A 15686-nucleotide genomic window follows, 5' to 3' on the forward strand; every position below is an offset into this window, starting at 1 on the left:
GAGGGGGGGAGAAAACAAAGCCAGTGTGAGAGATCTCTGAGTCTGCGGGAGGCTGTCGCCAGAAGAGTCCTGTAGCGGTATATTTGCCAACAAGAAAGTAGCAGAGGCAGGGCAAAGAAGAGGGAAAAGGAAGAAGTGCTCCTCAAGGTGCCTCGCAGCTGGTGCACGATGAAACTCGAAAGAAATGTGCTCCCGATACTTGGGAGGAAGGCCCTGGATGATTCACTGTCGTCTGCAGTTTCCCGGCTAACACAATAGAACACAATAGAGCAGGACAAACGCATTTATTGCAGACTTTTACGGGAACGTAGCCGTCGCCTATTTTTTATCTTAAATTTGAGCTTAGTATCAATGAATCTAAAACTCCTGGATACCCGTCTTGTAATACATAATACACGGCTTCTCCCACCCTCGTGCGTACACAAGGATACCCAGATGCCGCCGCCCGTCTACCACGAACACTGCGTGACCATCTCAAACATGTCAAGATAAGAACAGGCGTTAGGTTCGGGTCGGGTAGGAGCTCGCCGTCGTTGCCGTCTAGTTTCCTTATTTGCGGGAAGAAGAGGGTTCCCTCTATCTCAAAGCATAATATATGGGTGTTTAATAGAGCTTCCTGAGTTGGGAAAGTAACTAATCAGAGCGAACGGTTTGCTTTTAAGACCTACATATAACCAATCACTAAAAATGTCTAACTGCTCGGACATAGTGATATGCAGTTTTATATTTCAAAATTCAAAAATGTCGCATTTATCTATCTGACCTTTTGTGTATCATGCATGCATCATATGGCCCAAGTATATACTTCATAAGCCCCCTCCGTTTATCAAAAAACGCCATTGTGCCCTTTTAGAGCTCATCATGCTCTGGCTTCGCTGAAGCTTCCGCTTTTGCGCTCGCCGCTTCGTCCTCCTTCATGTACTGCTTGAGAAGCTCTTCAATCTCCTCGCTACTAAGGGGCTTGCTTCCCTCGGGAAACTCAATGGTCTGGCCAGGCTGCTCCGCGCCCTTCGTCTTGTCCTTCTTTGACTTCTTGCTCTTAGTGGGCTTCTTGGGCTTATTTTTCTGGTATTGCTTGAAGCTCTTCAGTGCGAGATCCAGGCTGGCCTTGTCGAGCTTATCTCGCTTGGCAACCAGCTCGCTAACCTGGAGAATAGGATCAGCGGTGGGAGGGAGAGCTGCCTGCTCAGCCTCGAGTTTGTTGAGCCAATCCAGCGTCTCTTTGTAGAGAACATCGAGCCCATCCATCTCCTCAGTGTTATGCAGCGGAGGCACAATCTCCTCCTCTTTGGGCTTCTCCTCTGTATCTTTGGGACTATTGTCTTCATCCTCTAAACCTTCAAAGTCGTTGGTCTTTGTCTCGGCTGCAGCGCTGGAAGTAGCAGATTCTGCCCCCTTGGTTGACGCTGTGGCCTTCCATTCTTCATACGCAGAAATCTGCCCACGCACTGTCTTGATAAACACATCAGTAGTGTTGAGAATGTTTCTCAGTTCAGTAACCAAGCCAGGCCGACGCTCAGCTTCTTCAATGCGCTTCTGAATGGGCCCTACAAGGCCTTGAAGGGCCTTGAGCTTTGCCTTGAAGTCTTCCGTCTTGGCTGCATCTCCCTCTTCGTAGAGCCAATCACTTGCTTCACTGGATTTTTCAACCAGCGCCTGGCGTTCCACCTCTGTAGATGCGGCGATGAAGGCCTCGTTGTCCACAAGGTCGCGGATCTTGTATGTAAATGCTTCAAGCTGGTTCAGAGCTTCTTCGCGTTGCAGTCTGGCCATATCTGAGTTTGCAAATGCCTTCAGTCGATCCTTGGCCTTTGTCCACTCAGCCTTGGTTAGCTGTGGGATTCCAGTCTTCTCCAATGTAATCTCAACGGGGATGGAAACGATCTGCTTCTTCTTGACCTCAGTCTTTTCGGCCTCTGTTGATTGAGCTGCATCTCCAGTCTGAGTGCTGGTGGTGGAAGATGATTCAGAGGAAGAGCTGGCCTCTTCAGTCTTGGTCTCAGCAGTAGCAGCATCAGATGCGGCTTCGGCATTGTCTCCTTCAGCAAGGGGCTTCTGATCCTTCTTGCCAAAGCCAAACAGGTTCTTGACACCGTCAACAAAGCCTTCCTTTTCAGCAACTTCAGCCTCACATTCGATAAGCGCCTTGGTAATCTCAACTTCGCCATTCTCAGTGCGAAGCTTAACTGCAATCTTGAACTGGATACCAGTATCCGCACAAGTGGGATACTTCTCCTTGAGTTGAGCGACAGATGCGGTAAGGTTTTTAGTAGAAAATGACTTGACAAGTTTGTCTTCAGTATCGATTTGTTGGTAAAATGAACCGGAAAAGTCCTCCTGCTCGGTGAAAGTGATCTCCTTGGCCGGACCACCAAGGGGTGATGGGGCTGTCCAGAGTCTCTGGCGCTGTACTTTGCCATTCGCAGCCGTCCAGGTAATACCAGCCGGGTACATGGCTCCCTCCGAGATTCTGATTTCCTTCACGCGGAAACTGGGGCTAAGCTCAGCAGCCCGGAAGGCGGCGCCGAAAACAGCGGCCTCATCAGAGTTGACGTTTGTTCGGATTTTATCTCCGGAACCAATGGCTTTCTCAAGCGCCTTTTGCACAAATGGTGTGCGAGTTGCGCCACCGTGAAGGATGACGGAAGTGAGATCGCCAATATCGAGATTAGCGGTTTTCAGAGCATCTTTGATAGCAGCGCCAATTCGCTCGGCATGTGCCTCTGCCATGCTCTCGAAATCGGCTCGGGAAAGCTTGTATTTAAAGTCAACATCTTCGTAGAGCCCTTCAAAGCTAGCCTGGGTGTTCTGGTTGGCGCTCAGCACGTGTCGGAGACGCTCAGCTTCCTTGCTCAGCTTCGCAATAGCGCGGCCGTGAGCCTTGACTTGCTCAGCAGTTGCTGAAACTTTCTGGGCACCCTTTGATTCCACAAACTGGGCAACCATATCGTCAACGATCAGAGAGTTGAGAGAGTCTCCACCAAGTGTTCTGTCCCAGCCGCTGCCAAGAACCTGGATCTCTTGGACAGTCTTGTTATACTTGCCAATATCCTTGACAGTGCGGCTTTGAAATCTCATGACAGAGGCAGTAGTCGACCCGGCGCCCATATCAAAGACCATATGGTACTCCGGTTTGGCGCCTTCGTTGATATTAGGGAATTGGCGACTGGTAGCGTAGTTCAGGCCAACTGCCAACCCATCGCTGACCAGACTGAGAACCTTGAGGCCAGCCAATTCTGCTGCCATCTGCAAAGCACGTTTCTCCTCGGTAGTATAAAACGGAGGCACAGTGAGTACGATGGAGCGGACTGCAGAGTCACCACCGGCGGTAACCTCTGCGTTCTTCTGAATGCTCTGGAGCTCCATAGCCAACAGCTCTTCCACCATCCAGGCCTCCTCCTCAGGAGTCAGTGTTGCCGTCTTGAACGCAACAGTGCCTCTAGTGGCGTGCGCCTGGAGTTTCAGAGCAGGATGTCTGGCCGCGTATTCCTGGACAATCGCATCTCCCAGAGGGAGGCCGAGAAGAGGCTTCAGGTTCGGGTATACTTCGCCGGGGAATCGCGCGGAAATTGCCATTGCGTCGGCGCCATAGCTTCGTTCGGGGTACTGACCCTCTGCTACGGCGCCTCTTACGGGCTTGAAAGCGACGGCCGAAGTTTCTTTGCGTCGAGAGTCCTTTGTAAGTACAATCTCAAGTGGGATACCAGGCTTCACTAGAGCAGCCTTGATATACTCGGTTCCTAGATCAACACCGAGCACAGCCGCAGCGGCTAGGACGTTGGCTGAGAAAAAGAAGATGGCTCCGAAGAGCATCAGTAATGGTGAGCGCCGAGGCGACGCCATGGTTGTGTGGGTGTGTAAGTGTAGATAGCTGGCCCTTGTAGAAGACGCTGTCGAGAACAGCGAACCTGATAGCGAAGTCGCCGCCAGGCCCAGCAGTACCTAGCCGTCAATGCTGTAGAGGGGTAAGGAGTGGGAATCCAGTCGGATTTTATAACACAAAAGATCCAATGGCCTGCCAAGCCCAAAAAAAAAAAGAGAATACGGCTGATGTGGCCTCAAGTGACACCCTAGCGGGTTTCAAAGACTTGGCCGTGAGAAGAGGACAAGTTTCAATGAGGGCGGTTTGGAGAGGTTGCTTAACTACCTGCTAGTTAGGCCTCATCTGCGAGGCTGATGTGGATAAGGCCAGGTGGCGGACTACAATACTGCCTGTTTAGGACTAACGTCCCGATAACGGTAGGTGTCGGCACTTTGCGACGGGGGCTGTCAAAAGGTGGTGCTAAGCCGGGGAAGCCATTCAGCTAAGACGCGACGCAACAGAGCATAGAATATAGCACCGTTTGGTAGGTGCTTTTTTAAGATACTTTTATAGTTTTCTACTACCTATGAAATACCAGTAGCCTGCTTCAATGATGCCGCACTCCCTGAGAGTGAATGATAAATGAGGGATTTGCAAAGGTGCCTACCTATTGCAAGAGCCCGTCCCAACCTCCCTCCGCCAGAATGAAACCGAGACCTGCCATCTGACAAGTTCCAATGCAATGCCGAAAGTCGCCTTAAATCAAGCTCTGCCTCTACGGCTAGAAAAATCAGGTAACGCCATCATGTCGTAATGTACAAATCACCTCCAAGGGGTGTGCAGAGAAGCATGGGATCTGAATCTACCCACGAATTGCGAAGCGGAAGCTCTACGACTCGTTGCGACGAGCGCCTCGGAAAGGGGCTCCTCCACGATCACCTCCACGTCCTCGGCCGCGGCCACGGCCATCTCCTCGGTAACCACCACGACCGCGCCACTCACCACGACCACGGCCGCGTCCTCCACTACCCTCACGGTCCTGTCGTCCTCGGTTGCGCTGGACTTGATGGAAGCCATCACCAGCGTCAGGTGCAGCAGACGTAGCCTAGAATAGAGCGTGTCAGTTGAGTTCACTTAAAGTGCTAGCAAGGGGAATCAAAGGAATCAAAATGCAAAGAAGAGGCCTACCTCAGCAGCGGGATCAGGGTGATCATCCGCCCAAGACTGCTTGTTAGCATCAAGAGCAGAGGGTTCCGCGTTGGCCTCAGCTTCGGTTGGCCCGCTTGGAATAGACACGTCAACCCACTCCTGCGAAAGGGAAGTGTCTTGATTGCCAGTATCCCACTGGCTCTCAGCAACTGTATTGGCAGCCTCGTCCGCGACATTGGCATTAGCAAGGCCGTTGGAGGCAGGCTCAGCTTCCACATGTCCGTGTCCGTTGGTTAGGGGGCCATCTCCAGCTTCAATCTCAGTGGCGGCCTCATTTGCAATAGTCGGGTCAGACACTGCCTCAGCAGCAGGCTGTGCTTCTGGCTCAGCGTAGGACGGCGCAGTGTAGCTTTGTGCGAGCGTCTTAACAGTGGCATCTATGTCTAATTAGTAGCAGTTCCAGCGTGACCCCCTCTCGCTTTGCATTGCACATACAAGTTGTTTGGAGCTGGTCTCCAGGGACACTGACAATTTTGTCGTCAGAACCCTCAATCAACCTCTGCATGGCAGAAACAGCATTCTCGTCGCCAGAGTAGATAGCGAGTAGAACGCCCTCAATAGCCTGGCTCTCATCAGATTCTGGCTCCTGAGATTCCTCACGGCGGTAGGCCGCCAGGCGCAAGAACTGGGACAGAACAAGAAGTTTGGCATCCAGAGAGTTCTTAAAGTCAGCTTTAACTTCGCTGAGCGCTTCCTCCTTGGTCTTCTCAAGCGTCTTGGCCCATTCTGCCTTCTCGGCCGCCGCCCGAGTCTGGTACTGTTCGTGGATCTTCTGGTATTGAACAAGCTGCTCCTCGTACTGAGCTAGCGCAGCCTGAAGAGCAGGCTTCTTCTGGAGCTGGGCCTTTTGGTCGGCGTTGATGACTCGCTCGTCGACCAGCTGTTCGAGAGACTTTCCAGGGTGCTGGCTAAGGACCGAATCTAACTTGGCAGCGTTGGTCTAGAGATGATTGATGGTCAGTTTCCACACAGTTGATAGATGCTAGTAGGGTATGACGCAAGGTGGGAACTCACCAATTTCTTGGCCGTGTTGCGAATGTTCCTGCGCCACGCCGTTAGCAATTGCATTCGTGCCAGGGCAAAAAAGGCTATATGTAGCTCGCGGTGTCTTACTTTTGCAGCTCCTTGATGTAAGGGCTCTCGAAGACATCGTCTTGGGCGTCGGCGACCTTCTCAGTGGGGGCTGACTCAGTGCTGGGAGCTGGAGATTCGGTACGGGCCTGAGCTTTGGCAGCCTTCTTCTTGGAAGACTTGGAGGCAGTGGTCTGGGTAGCTGGAGCAGCCATGTTGAAAACAGAACGCAAGCTCGATGGCAAAACTAGCTTGCAGCTTCAATGTGATTTATTGTGCGTTGGTGTCGTGTGTGGTCGTCCAACAGGCGTCAAGGCGCGCAAGGCTGGTCGATGGAGGCAAAATGATGCGAGCGCGGGGTGCAGGGAGCAGTGTTCGAGTCTTAGGAGATGGGATCGCGAAGTGTGGGAATGATATCAAGTAGGCGTGCAAAGGATGAATTATCAAAGGGGGCGACTGTCGAGGTGTGGAGGAGGTTTGGCTTCGTCTGTGTCGGGTTCTCGTTTTTAGCTCTGGGACCTTTAAGGTACCAAGGCGTGGTGGCAGGCTGAAGGCGTAGTGAAGTCAATTAGAGGAACCCCACCGTGCAGCTGTCTGGTCACTGTCTGCCGACCCCAAATTGCTAGCGCTGTTGATTCTAGAACCGAACAGAAGGCTTCAGGCTGCAATTCAAGCCTCATTTTGCACAGACAGGCCGGTCAGCACTGCCAGGATCCACCTGCTGCTGCAAACACCTGGTAGGCAATGCTCAATTGCTTCCTGCTGCATAGCAAACGGGCGGTGTTTGTTGACTTTGGCCCATCCAATGCATCCTCACGTGCTCCCGAGCTGTCAGGTCAACCAAGTAAACAAGGAGGGGCGCAAAGTTGAAATGCAGCTGCCGGGGTTGTCCCCTCAGCTGCATTGAGGCTCAGAATGTGGCACGGTGGGATTCATTGAGAAAGACTACTATTGAGAGCCAAGTAGGCAGCTCTATTGCAATCGGTTTATATTGTCCTATGTGTGCAATATTCTACCCGTAGACTCGGCATGCCCTACTCTATGCGCATTCATGTAAGTTGTTCTGCTGGGGGTATCTAAGTAGCCAACAGACCTCTCAGAATGGAGCCCGAGATTCATTACAGGTCTAGCCGATGCCAAAAGAATGCATCTCGCACTCTTATATTAGCCATTGTTTACCCCAAGCCCAATACCTTATTCTCAACGAACACTTCAGGCGTCATTGAAGCATCGTTGGCAGCGGCAGCATGAGAGGATCTACACCACACAGCTCAGCCGCTGTACTCATTCCGCTCTCCAGGGTCGACATTCAGCCCTTGAACCTAGCCAAAACATCCTAACGCGTTGTGTTAGCTTGTGTAGCGCTCAAGCAAGGAGCCCAAATAGCATACAGGGAGTGCCTTCATGATGTTCCTGGGGGTAAATCCACGCTCTCCCGCCTGCCTGGCATGGATGGCGGCCTCTTTCACCAATCTGCGAAACAATGTCAATATTTGCACGCCTATTGCAAACTCCAGCCGTGCGGCTTATACATACGCATTCATGAACAGCGAATAGTTGAGATAGATCTTATGCTGTTGTTAGCGCTGTAGCCGGCTAGTCTACCGATGGGAGCCGCCACCAGGGCCTTACCAATACGTCGGCATTCTTCGAGAGCTTCATTCCCGCATGCGCCTTGACGATCTTCCTCAGGTGAGCTCTGGGGTAGGGTCTCTTGCCCGTCGCCATGATGACGATTCTGGTATCGCTTGCAAAGTGAGACGAGGGTATGGACAAGAATTGATTGATAGCGGCGCAGTGGGCTGAGACGCTAGATGAGATGGACCTTGACTCAGTGGAGAGGGAGGTGGAGAGGGAAGAGTTCAGGGCCCCAGCTCGGGAGGGGCACCTTCAAATAGGCCGTCAGAACGTCAGTGCGCTGCTGCCCAAGCCCAAGCAGCTGCAACGCGTTACAGCACGCACTTCGCGTTGGACATACAGTGAGTATTATGGAGCAGACTGTACCGCACGCACCGTAACCCCACTATCTCGACACCCCACCACTCTCTCTGCATGACCATCGTGTATCTTTTGATAAATTGCAGAGCTTCCCGAGTCCAAGGCCGTACATCTCTAACGCTGAGGTCAGCCTCGACATTACTGCGACCATGGCTTCAATAATGCAACGCCGCATGGTAAGTCGCACGTCCACTCAGAAGCAGTATGCAATCGCTCACAGATCCTGTAGCTCTCGAAGGAGGACGAAGCCGCAGACGAGGTCGAGGTCCGACGAGAAGACCAAGATAAGATCAACAAGTTTAGTCGGCTGCACCAGCGAGAACTTGCTCTGAAGGAAGTTCTGGAGCTCAAGAGCGTATGGGGCCCGCTGTATCACCTATTGAGAGCCGACTGACGAAGTCCCAATATAGAAGGAAAAGGAGGAGCTAGACGACATCTCTACCGAGCTTGAGCTTGCCGATGAGGATGATAAGATCCAGTACGATTGAGCAATACTTGTAATGATGGAATATGCCTGACCTTGATTTTCCAGATACAAGATTGGCGACGCTTTTTTCCACCTTCCCCTCGAACAGGCACAGGAGATGCTCAGCACGGCGACCTCAAGAATTGACGAAGAGACTGCAGAGGCGGAAGAGAAACTAAGCACCATTCACGAGGAGATGACACAGCTCAAGGTCGAGCTATATGCTAGATTCGGCAAGCAAATCAACCTGGAGACATGAGGGACAGACTCTCCATGATCAACAGTGCTTTTTCCTACCTCACCATGACGCTTGCGATTACTGTTAATGATCTCGCGAAATTCCACGACTCGAATCTGAGCGCGTTTCAATCTAATTGCTCTAGCATGGTGTGAACCCACCCTCTCGATAGCTACACGATAAGTCCTGATCCGTAGCGCCGCAAGTACATCATGTTTCCAACGACATCCTCATATTTTGTATATAATGAGTGGCATAAACTCTAGACTTGGAGATTCCATATATACAGTAATGATTTGTACAGGATGAATACATGTATCCTGTTGCTACATATCCAATATTCACGGACTAACCATTCCCGGCACCTATGTTCCGCTCGAAGATGTGGTGTCACGGTAACACCAAATTTATTTGCTTTCATTTCAAATGAGCTGATCATATTGGTGATCATATCTGCTTCAAGGCATGCTCAAAAGGATGAGCAGCACAGAGCATTAAATTAAGGCAATGAAATATATTACAGGGGTCATGATATGTTACCAATAGTTGACCCAGACTAGCTATTGATGCTATACAAACCAACTTAAGATTACTCCCCAGCCACTTTGTCCCACCAGAGTGTGTAACACAATGCTCCATAGAAGTTCTGTGTTCACCAAAACGATGGCGCTTATCCATCTCTTCATAGTATTCTTACAAATTGATACTTCAAATTAAAATAACAGAATCTGGTCATATCCTCCAGCAGCATTCCGTACCAAACCAAGTTCCTTGTGCAATATGATACCTGCTTGCTCCATTCGTCCATTCTTTCTTACTAGTCTCGGAGATCGTTCAAGCTATGAGATCGTGACATGGATCTGCCAACCCTATCTGAGGACGATCCCCAGTTTGTTGGGGCATCCTGCATTGAATTCCAGCGACGCAGAGTGCGGACTTCCCTGATTGTGGATATTGAAGCAGGCCTTGGCTCTGCTATATTTTCTTCTGAAAGCTGAAATTCAGTCTGTGACGGTGGAATAACATCAATTGGTCTGCTTTCCATATGGCTTTCATCATAAGGCTGCTTGGCCAATTCAGGCGCTTTCAATTCCCTATCAGCACGCAATTGCTGATGTGAAGACGCGGTACCATGTTCAGCTACTTCTTTCACCCCAGCTCTTAGGTGATCACTTTCCATAGATAATGTATCCGATCGCATTATCTTGGATTGTGAGCGCTTTTCATTTTCATCATAGCGCTGGTGATACTTTGAAGGCAGGCTGAGCTGAGCTTGCTTCTCATTATTATAGGAAGGCATAAGCTTTTTAAAGCCGGATCTCATGGCCTTTCCTAGCTTCGCAGACTGAAAGCGTGGGGCTGAGTCGAGGAAGAGAGTGCCTGAAACCGAGCTGCCTCCATCTAACTGCGACTGGCGAGGGTCAGCGGCGGCAGCTCTCTCATCACCCGAGTATAGAGGTGCCCTGGCCAAGCGATTCTGGGACTTTGAGGGTTTTGGTGTGGAGCTAGGTGAAAATGCTTCTTGTATGTTAGTCGTTAATTGCTGGAGAATTCGGCGGGAGGAGCTTCGGGTCTCGTCTGGCAGTTCATCCGAGTGAGGAGTCAGCCTAGAGGTTTCAAAAACAGCTGAATGGCGTTGTGTAAGCGGCGTCCGATTATTGTACGTATGTTTGATTGTAGCATCGCTCAAATCAGCTGACAATAAGCCGCTTCTCTCTTGGCGAAATAAGGAAGATATATCAGGAGGTATGTCTAAACGCATATCATTCGAACCTTCTCGTACAAGTGCCGACGACTCTCTCTCATTTCCGCAATGCCTATTTTGTGACGTGCCGGAGCTGCTAGAGCCACGTTTAAATCTCCTCAGGATTGAAAGGTTAATCCGTGACATAAGGGTCCGGCTGCCAGTTCCAGTAGAAATCGCGTGGAGTTCTTTTTTGGAATGACTACCAAAATCTAACGACGGTTTCTTCCTTGACAATGCATTACCAAGCCTTGTACCAATTGTCCGTGCCTTAGTCTCTCGAGGATGAATACACGCAGCTGCAGAGATGGCAAGGGGTGTGGTGTCAGCAGAGGTTTGGGCAGGAGGGTAAATGATTTGTGCACTGCTGGCGTTATTATCGGAATAAAATATGTCGTCTTCCGCTGTAGCATATGAACTCTTTCCCTCAGATGCCCGAATACTTTTAATGACAGAAAAGTCGCCTTGCCCTGTGAGTACCCACGTCAGTATAATTAAGGGGGGGTAGGGGAGGGGAGGGGGAAATACAGACAGCTAAAGGGTGAAAGCTCGAGACTTTCTAGATCTTCTGCGCTGAGATGATGAAAATCAGGCTGAGATCGATTTGGGCTTGGCTGAAAACTTGGAAATGTAGAGTGGTAGTTGGAAGAACTGTTATCAACGGGTTTTGTTACAGCTATATCCAAGACATTAGACCCTGAGGGCACATATCTCTCGGGTAAAATGACATCAGCCCCGCCTATTGTACGGTTATTGGACTTGTTAGAGGAAAATGACGCGCTTTCGTACGAATCTCCTCGGTCTTGAGGCTTCATATCATTACTGCATTGACAATGAGTCGGCAACAGAGCGTCTGCGGCACTATCGATCGCGCCAAAATTTTCGTGGTGTAAACAAGTCTGATCCTTAGCACTCTTATCATTCGACTCATTGTCTGCTGGGCGGATAGAGCTGCTTCGGGATCGCATGCCTTGGGCAGCAAGCCAGATACCAAGAGTGGACTGCTCCTCCCAAGCATGAGCCCCATGACGAATGTCAAATTCGTTATCCGTACCCAAAACGCGATCAAGACGGGATGAGTTGTACAAGCATCCTGCTATCTTTTGAGATCTATTACTGTGCGTACTGGGTGGCCGCAAGGGAGGAGCTTGATCTCTCTCGTCCGCGTTAAGCACTGCAAGTATACTTGGATACTTTATCTCTCCTCCTCCTCCTCCTTCTTCTTCTTGCGTAGTGCCGCCTACTTCTCTCTTCGTAGTATCAATAAGTGTTGTATTATCTTGTGTCGGAAGCGCCTGCATTGCGCTCGTATGGTGTCCGTCTGTGACTGTAAATTCGATGGTATCTCTGGGCCCAATTCTTGGTTGTCCAGCGTCAATCAGAGGGGATAGATAGGAAGTACTGCGATGGGAAGTGTTGCTTGACTCGGCATTATTATCTTCATTCTTCAGCTCTTCTTGGATCCTTTGATGCCGAAACCTTCTCAGCTCAGCTCTTCGAGCAACCTCTTCTTGGCTATGGCCAGCTGATACACGAGACTGGCGGTTTGTTTCATTCTCGTTTGACATATGGCGTATGATCCTTGTTCGGACGATATTCAAAGCGCTATTTGTGCTGCTTGTCTTTGCCAAACTGTTATTCGCTCTCCCATCACCATCCGAATCGTCCACTACCAGTTGTTTAAGCTCAGTCGGATTTTCGGGCGGTAGTTCAGGAGGTGGCACCGGGACATTTCGAAGGCGAAGTGGCATCTCGATAGATTCGCGCGGATGGCAAAAACAGCGCTGGATATCTGCAAAATCTAGCCGAGTGCAATGCTCTTCTGGTGATTCAGCCAAATCAACGTCACCTGCAGGCTGCCTGCGTCGACGTTGGGAGCCGCAGCAGAGGAAGACTGACATTCCGTGCACAGTATGGGCTGCTGAAGAAATCAGATGGCCAGCCTCCTCAGCCATTAAATAATCAGTGTTCACTAAGGGCCTGAAAATGAGAAATCAAAAGAAATTTTGGCTCGCATCGAAGTAGAGAGATGATAACGTTCGGACTCGGGCTGCTAACTGCGCAGAAACTAGAAGAGAATTATTGAATGCAGATTTCTGGTCTTCAAAACAAACAGAAGTCAATAGCGATTGCCATTCTAAGCACTTGGACCAGCATTCTTGTTAGTAGGGCAAGAGGTCTTGGGGTTGATAATAAACAAACAAAGTTCTTCCTGCCACGTTTGCACGATACTTCATCAATAGAGGCTCTTTCTATGATGGGAAGTGAAGAGAAGATACGAAGTAAAAATAATCGTACTTGCATATGTGGGTGCATGTACCTAGTAATAATTAACTTCATCTGACTTCCATATGTATTCCAACTGTACGCTCGTGCATGACAACTGATAACAGTCTCGCAGCTGCTCATAGAATATCGAGCCCAAAAATATTACACCCCCGTTTAGGTAGTAATTTTGAATGCACACCTGCTTCAATGATTGCCGCCAAGCATATACCAACTGCCATGCGTTTCAAGGGCGAAATATTACAAAGCCAGCATCCACAAAGCCCTTGAGCCAAGCGTTAGCCCTCTTCTGAATAATAAGCTACAGCTTATATGAGCTTTGTGCGACGGATGAGGCGTTGCACTCTTCCTTCGCGTTGATTAGAATGCCTTGAGGTATCTGAACCATAGGTAACAGATATTATGGTAGTGGATTTTAGACTACATATTCATAATCACACTTAAGAGCAGCGCCCAGCCTGATACACTATCAAGTTCCAAGCCCTTATAGGGAACGAAAACGGACACTTAAGTAATTATCTGTTTCATCAGATCAATTATACTTGGGTTCGAGAATAATTGAATGTAGGTTTTACTGTGGGTTGTTTTTTGTAGCCTATGAAAAGTCATTCTCTGCAGCCTCTTCTCTCGGCTATTTTTGCTACCATTTTAAACTTGATCTCAGCAAGCCAAGATACTTCTCTAGTTCGAAAATGCACTGTTGACAGGTAGGAGATATTAGAGTGAACGCAATGTCCGTGCGCAGCCCAGAACGGAACTGGTTGCCCCTTCGAGAACGTCGAAGGCGTGGCAGTGCCCCAAACAATCTTATATCCCTACTCAGATGTCTTGATTACTGCGGGCCTAGTCAAGTTTTCAAATCCATTTTTAGTACTTCGCACAGAGTAGCACCTCGCATTATAGACTACCTAGGTAGGTACCTAAGTAGATACCTACCAGGTAGTTAGACGCTTAGTATCGATAGGTTACAGTCAATACACTTCAATTGATAAGTGCTAAGCGTCATATCACCCTTCAATATCTTGATGTGGCTAGATTGCCACGTAATTACCTAGTAGATAGATAAGATTCTCTTGTCGAGGAAGGTTATGGCATCTAAGGACTAACTGCTTCTACCTATGATCGTATCTGCTGTGGGGTTCAATCCGTCATATTGATTGCATAGCATATACGTATCTAGGCATGTAGGTTCAAGGGAGACTCGGTCTAGAGGCCCCCTAAGCCTCGCTGAGACACTTGCTAATGTCTGTTGTCTGACACTTTGGAATGTATATTGCCATTGAGATAGCCGCTTGAATGCTTGTATACCTACATTAAGGCAGCTGCGCGTTTCTTTATATAGGGCAGGTGAACCCCAGCAATACTCGAGAGTACTCATATTCATTTGACCTCACTGCCTGCCTCACAATAGATAATACAAGACCTCAATATCGAATTGCACTGCGAACTCCCTAGACAGTGTCTTAATATCCGACCCCGTATCCTCTCAACAATGAAAAGCTTCGTCTCCACTTTGTATATCACTCTGCTTACCACATCCATTCTCACCGTCACCGCCCTCGACGGGCAGACATGTTTTGAAGTCTGCAATAAGCCGGCTATCGAAGAGCAGTGCCCCAGTGCAACCGTCGAATGCACTTGCAAAAATGAAGAATTTATATCTCTGCTCTACATGTGCATCCAGCGAACATGTGAAGAGTCGCTCAGTATGTTATATAGGCAAACTCTCTCTCTCTACCGGATGAAGAAATATACAAAACTTGACTTACTGATGCTTGATTGGCATGATAGATGAAGCAGAGGCTATACATACCAACATGTGTAATGAGAGCCAGAGCCTCTAATTGAATTTGCTGATATGCCAAGTGTGAGATGACCTAGATAGTAGTAGTTTTATGCAGGAGGCTGGCGGCTTTGTTTGTGCTGAGGTATGTAGGCATAAGAAATACTTGGTAGAAAGCTAGAATAGGCTACTACAAATAGTGCCTCACCTATGGACCCGGAATGAAGAATTGATTCAATTGCGATTCATGAGCCTTGCATGCTACAAGAACGCGTACTCGGTACTGCAGGTACTAGCCCAGAAGAGTAGCCAACATTGCTATTACCTGCATCGCCTTGGATGGGTACGGAGTGGTGCTCTATAAAAGCAAACTCGAAGAGCAGTAAACGCCGTGAGGTTGTTGTAAACTACTACTGCTTTGGGCACTGCTATTTCGTATTAGGTAGTGAAGCGCTACTTCAGTAGCAAGCAATTTACGGACTTCATCTTTGTATAAGTATAGTAGAGTACATGCCCGTTACAATTCCAAACGCTCTCTACGTAGGTAGGTGCTGTAGTACGCATGTGCTTTATAATGCTAAAGGTAACCCGGGCTTTTAAATATTCCGCCACGAAAGAGAAAAGGAGGACAAAGAAGGAAAGACGGGAGTTGCCGAGAACTGCGTGCCCCTGCCTGAGGAGATATGGCCAAAAATGGCCCAACGCCGATTGTCATTTCAATGCAACTGCATTTCGAACCACCCACCCACCTTCCGTGCTAGGGCAGGACATGGGATGCCCCCCAGCTCAGGCACCTGGCAAGGTAGCGCTTCACCTTGCCGGTACCAGGACTAAGCTGCCGAGTACTTGTACCATCTTGCTGGAGTCGGTGTCTAGAAGGTGCAAGGTGAGACAGGATGCTGGTACCGACTGGGCGAGATGTGGGTACTTCCGCGTACTTCCATAGCAGCCGTACTTAGGCTCTCGGGTGTCTGTAAACTCCCCGTCGTCTCTCTCAGCTTGCAAAAGTGCTGACATCTTACCTGTTCAGATATCTACCTACTTACTTGGTGGTGGTAATACTACTTTAATCAACGCTCTGTTTCTAGT

At 49.3% G+C, this 15686-nt stretch overlaps 6 protein-coding genes across 6 annotated transcripts; 2 read left to right on the forward strand and 4 right to left on the reverse strand.

Moving 5' to 3' along the window:
- Positions 1–643: 643 nt before the first annotated feature.
- Positions 644–4119, reverse strand: TrAFT101_004234 (uncharacterized protein). The gene has a single exon (XM_024907240.2). It carries the CDS (start codon positions 3841–3843, stop codon positions 850–852), a length of 2994 nt encoding a protein of 997 aa, XP_024765980.1. The 5' UTR covers positions 3844–4119; the 3' UTR covers positions 644–849.
- Positions 4120–4315: 196 nt separating this feature from the next.
- On the reverse strand, positions 4316–6615 carry TrAFT101_004235 (uncharacterized protein). The gene is made up of 5 exons (XM_024898980.2): positions 6125–6615; positions 6026–6053; positions 5447–5951; positions 4991–5388; positions 4316–4907 (listed from the first exon to the last, which is right to left on the reverse strand). The coding sequence occupies exons 1-5, from the start codon at positions 6295–6297 to the stop codon at positions 4692–4694; spliced, it is 1320 nt and encodes a 439-aa protein (XP_024765979.2). The 5' UTR covers positions 6298–6615; the 3' UTR covers positions 4316–4691.
- Positions 6616–7015: 400 nt separating this feature from the next.
- Positions 7016–7912, reverse strand: TrAFT101_004236 (uncharacterized protein). The gene is made up of 4 exons (XM_024907239.2): positions 7715–7912; positions 7619–7650; positions 7474–7555; positions 7016–7418 (listed from the first exon to the last, which is right to left on the reverse strand). The coding sequence occupies exons 1-4, from the start codon at positions 7808–7810 to the stop codon at positions 7392–7394; spliced, it is 237 nt and encodes a 78-aa protein (XP_024765978.1). The 5' UTR covers positions 7811–7912; the 3' UTR covers positions 7016–7391.
- A 317-nt stretch (positions 7913–8229) lies between these two features.
- TrAFT101_004237 (uncharacterized protein) lies at positions 8230–8805 on the forward strand (the record flags this gene model as incomplete). The annotated part of the gene is made up of 4 exons (XM_024903084.1): positions 8230–8256; positions 8310–8435; positions 8491–8558; positions 8613–8805. 4 exons carry the CDS (start codon positions 8230–8232, stop codon positions 8803–8805), a joined length of 414 nt encoding a protein of 137 aa, XP_024765977.1.
- A 796-nt stretch (positions 8806–9601) lies between these two features.
- Positions 9602–12279, reverse strand: TrAFT101_004238 (uncharacterized protein; the record flags this gene model as incomplete). Its single annotated transcript, XM_066127102.1, has 2 exons — positions 9602–10998; positions 11061–12279. 2 exons carry the CDS (start codon positions 12277–12279, stop codon positions 9602–9604), a joined length of 2616 nt encoding a protein of 871 aa, XP_065983211.1.
- Positions 12280–14189: 1910 nt separating this feature from the next.
- Positions 14190–14973, forward strand: TrAFT101_004239 (uncharacterized protein). The gene is made up of 2 exons (XM_024898911.2): positions 14190–14520; positions 14606–14973. Exons 1-2 carry the CDS (start codon positions 14307–14309, stop codon positions 14656–14658), a joined length of 267 nt encoding a protein of 88 aa, XP_024765975.1. The 5' UTR covers positions 14190–14306; the 3' UTR covers positions 14659–14973.
- Positions 14974–15686: the final 713 nt, after the last annotated feature.

Source organism: Trichoderma asperellum, chromosome 2, assembly GCF_020647865.1.
Source record: "Trichoderma asperellum chromosome 2, complete sequence".
NCBI lineage: Eukaryota > Fungi > Ascomycota > Sordariomycetes > Hypocreales > Hypocreaceae > Trichoderma > Trichoderma asperellum.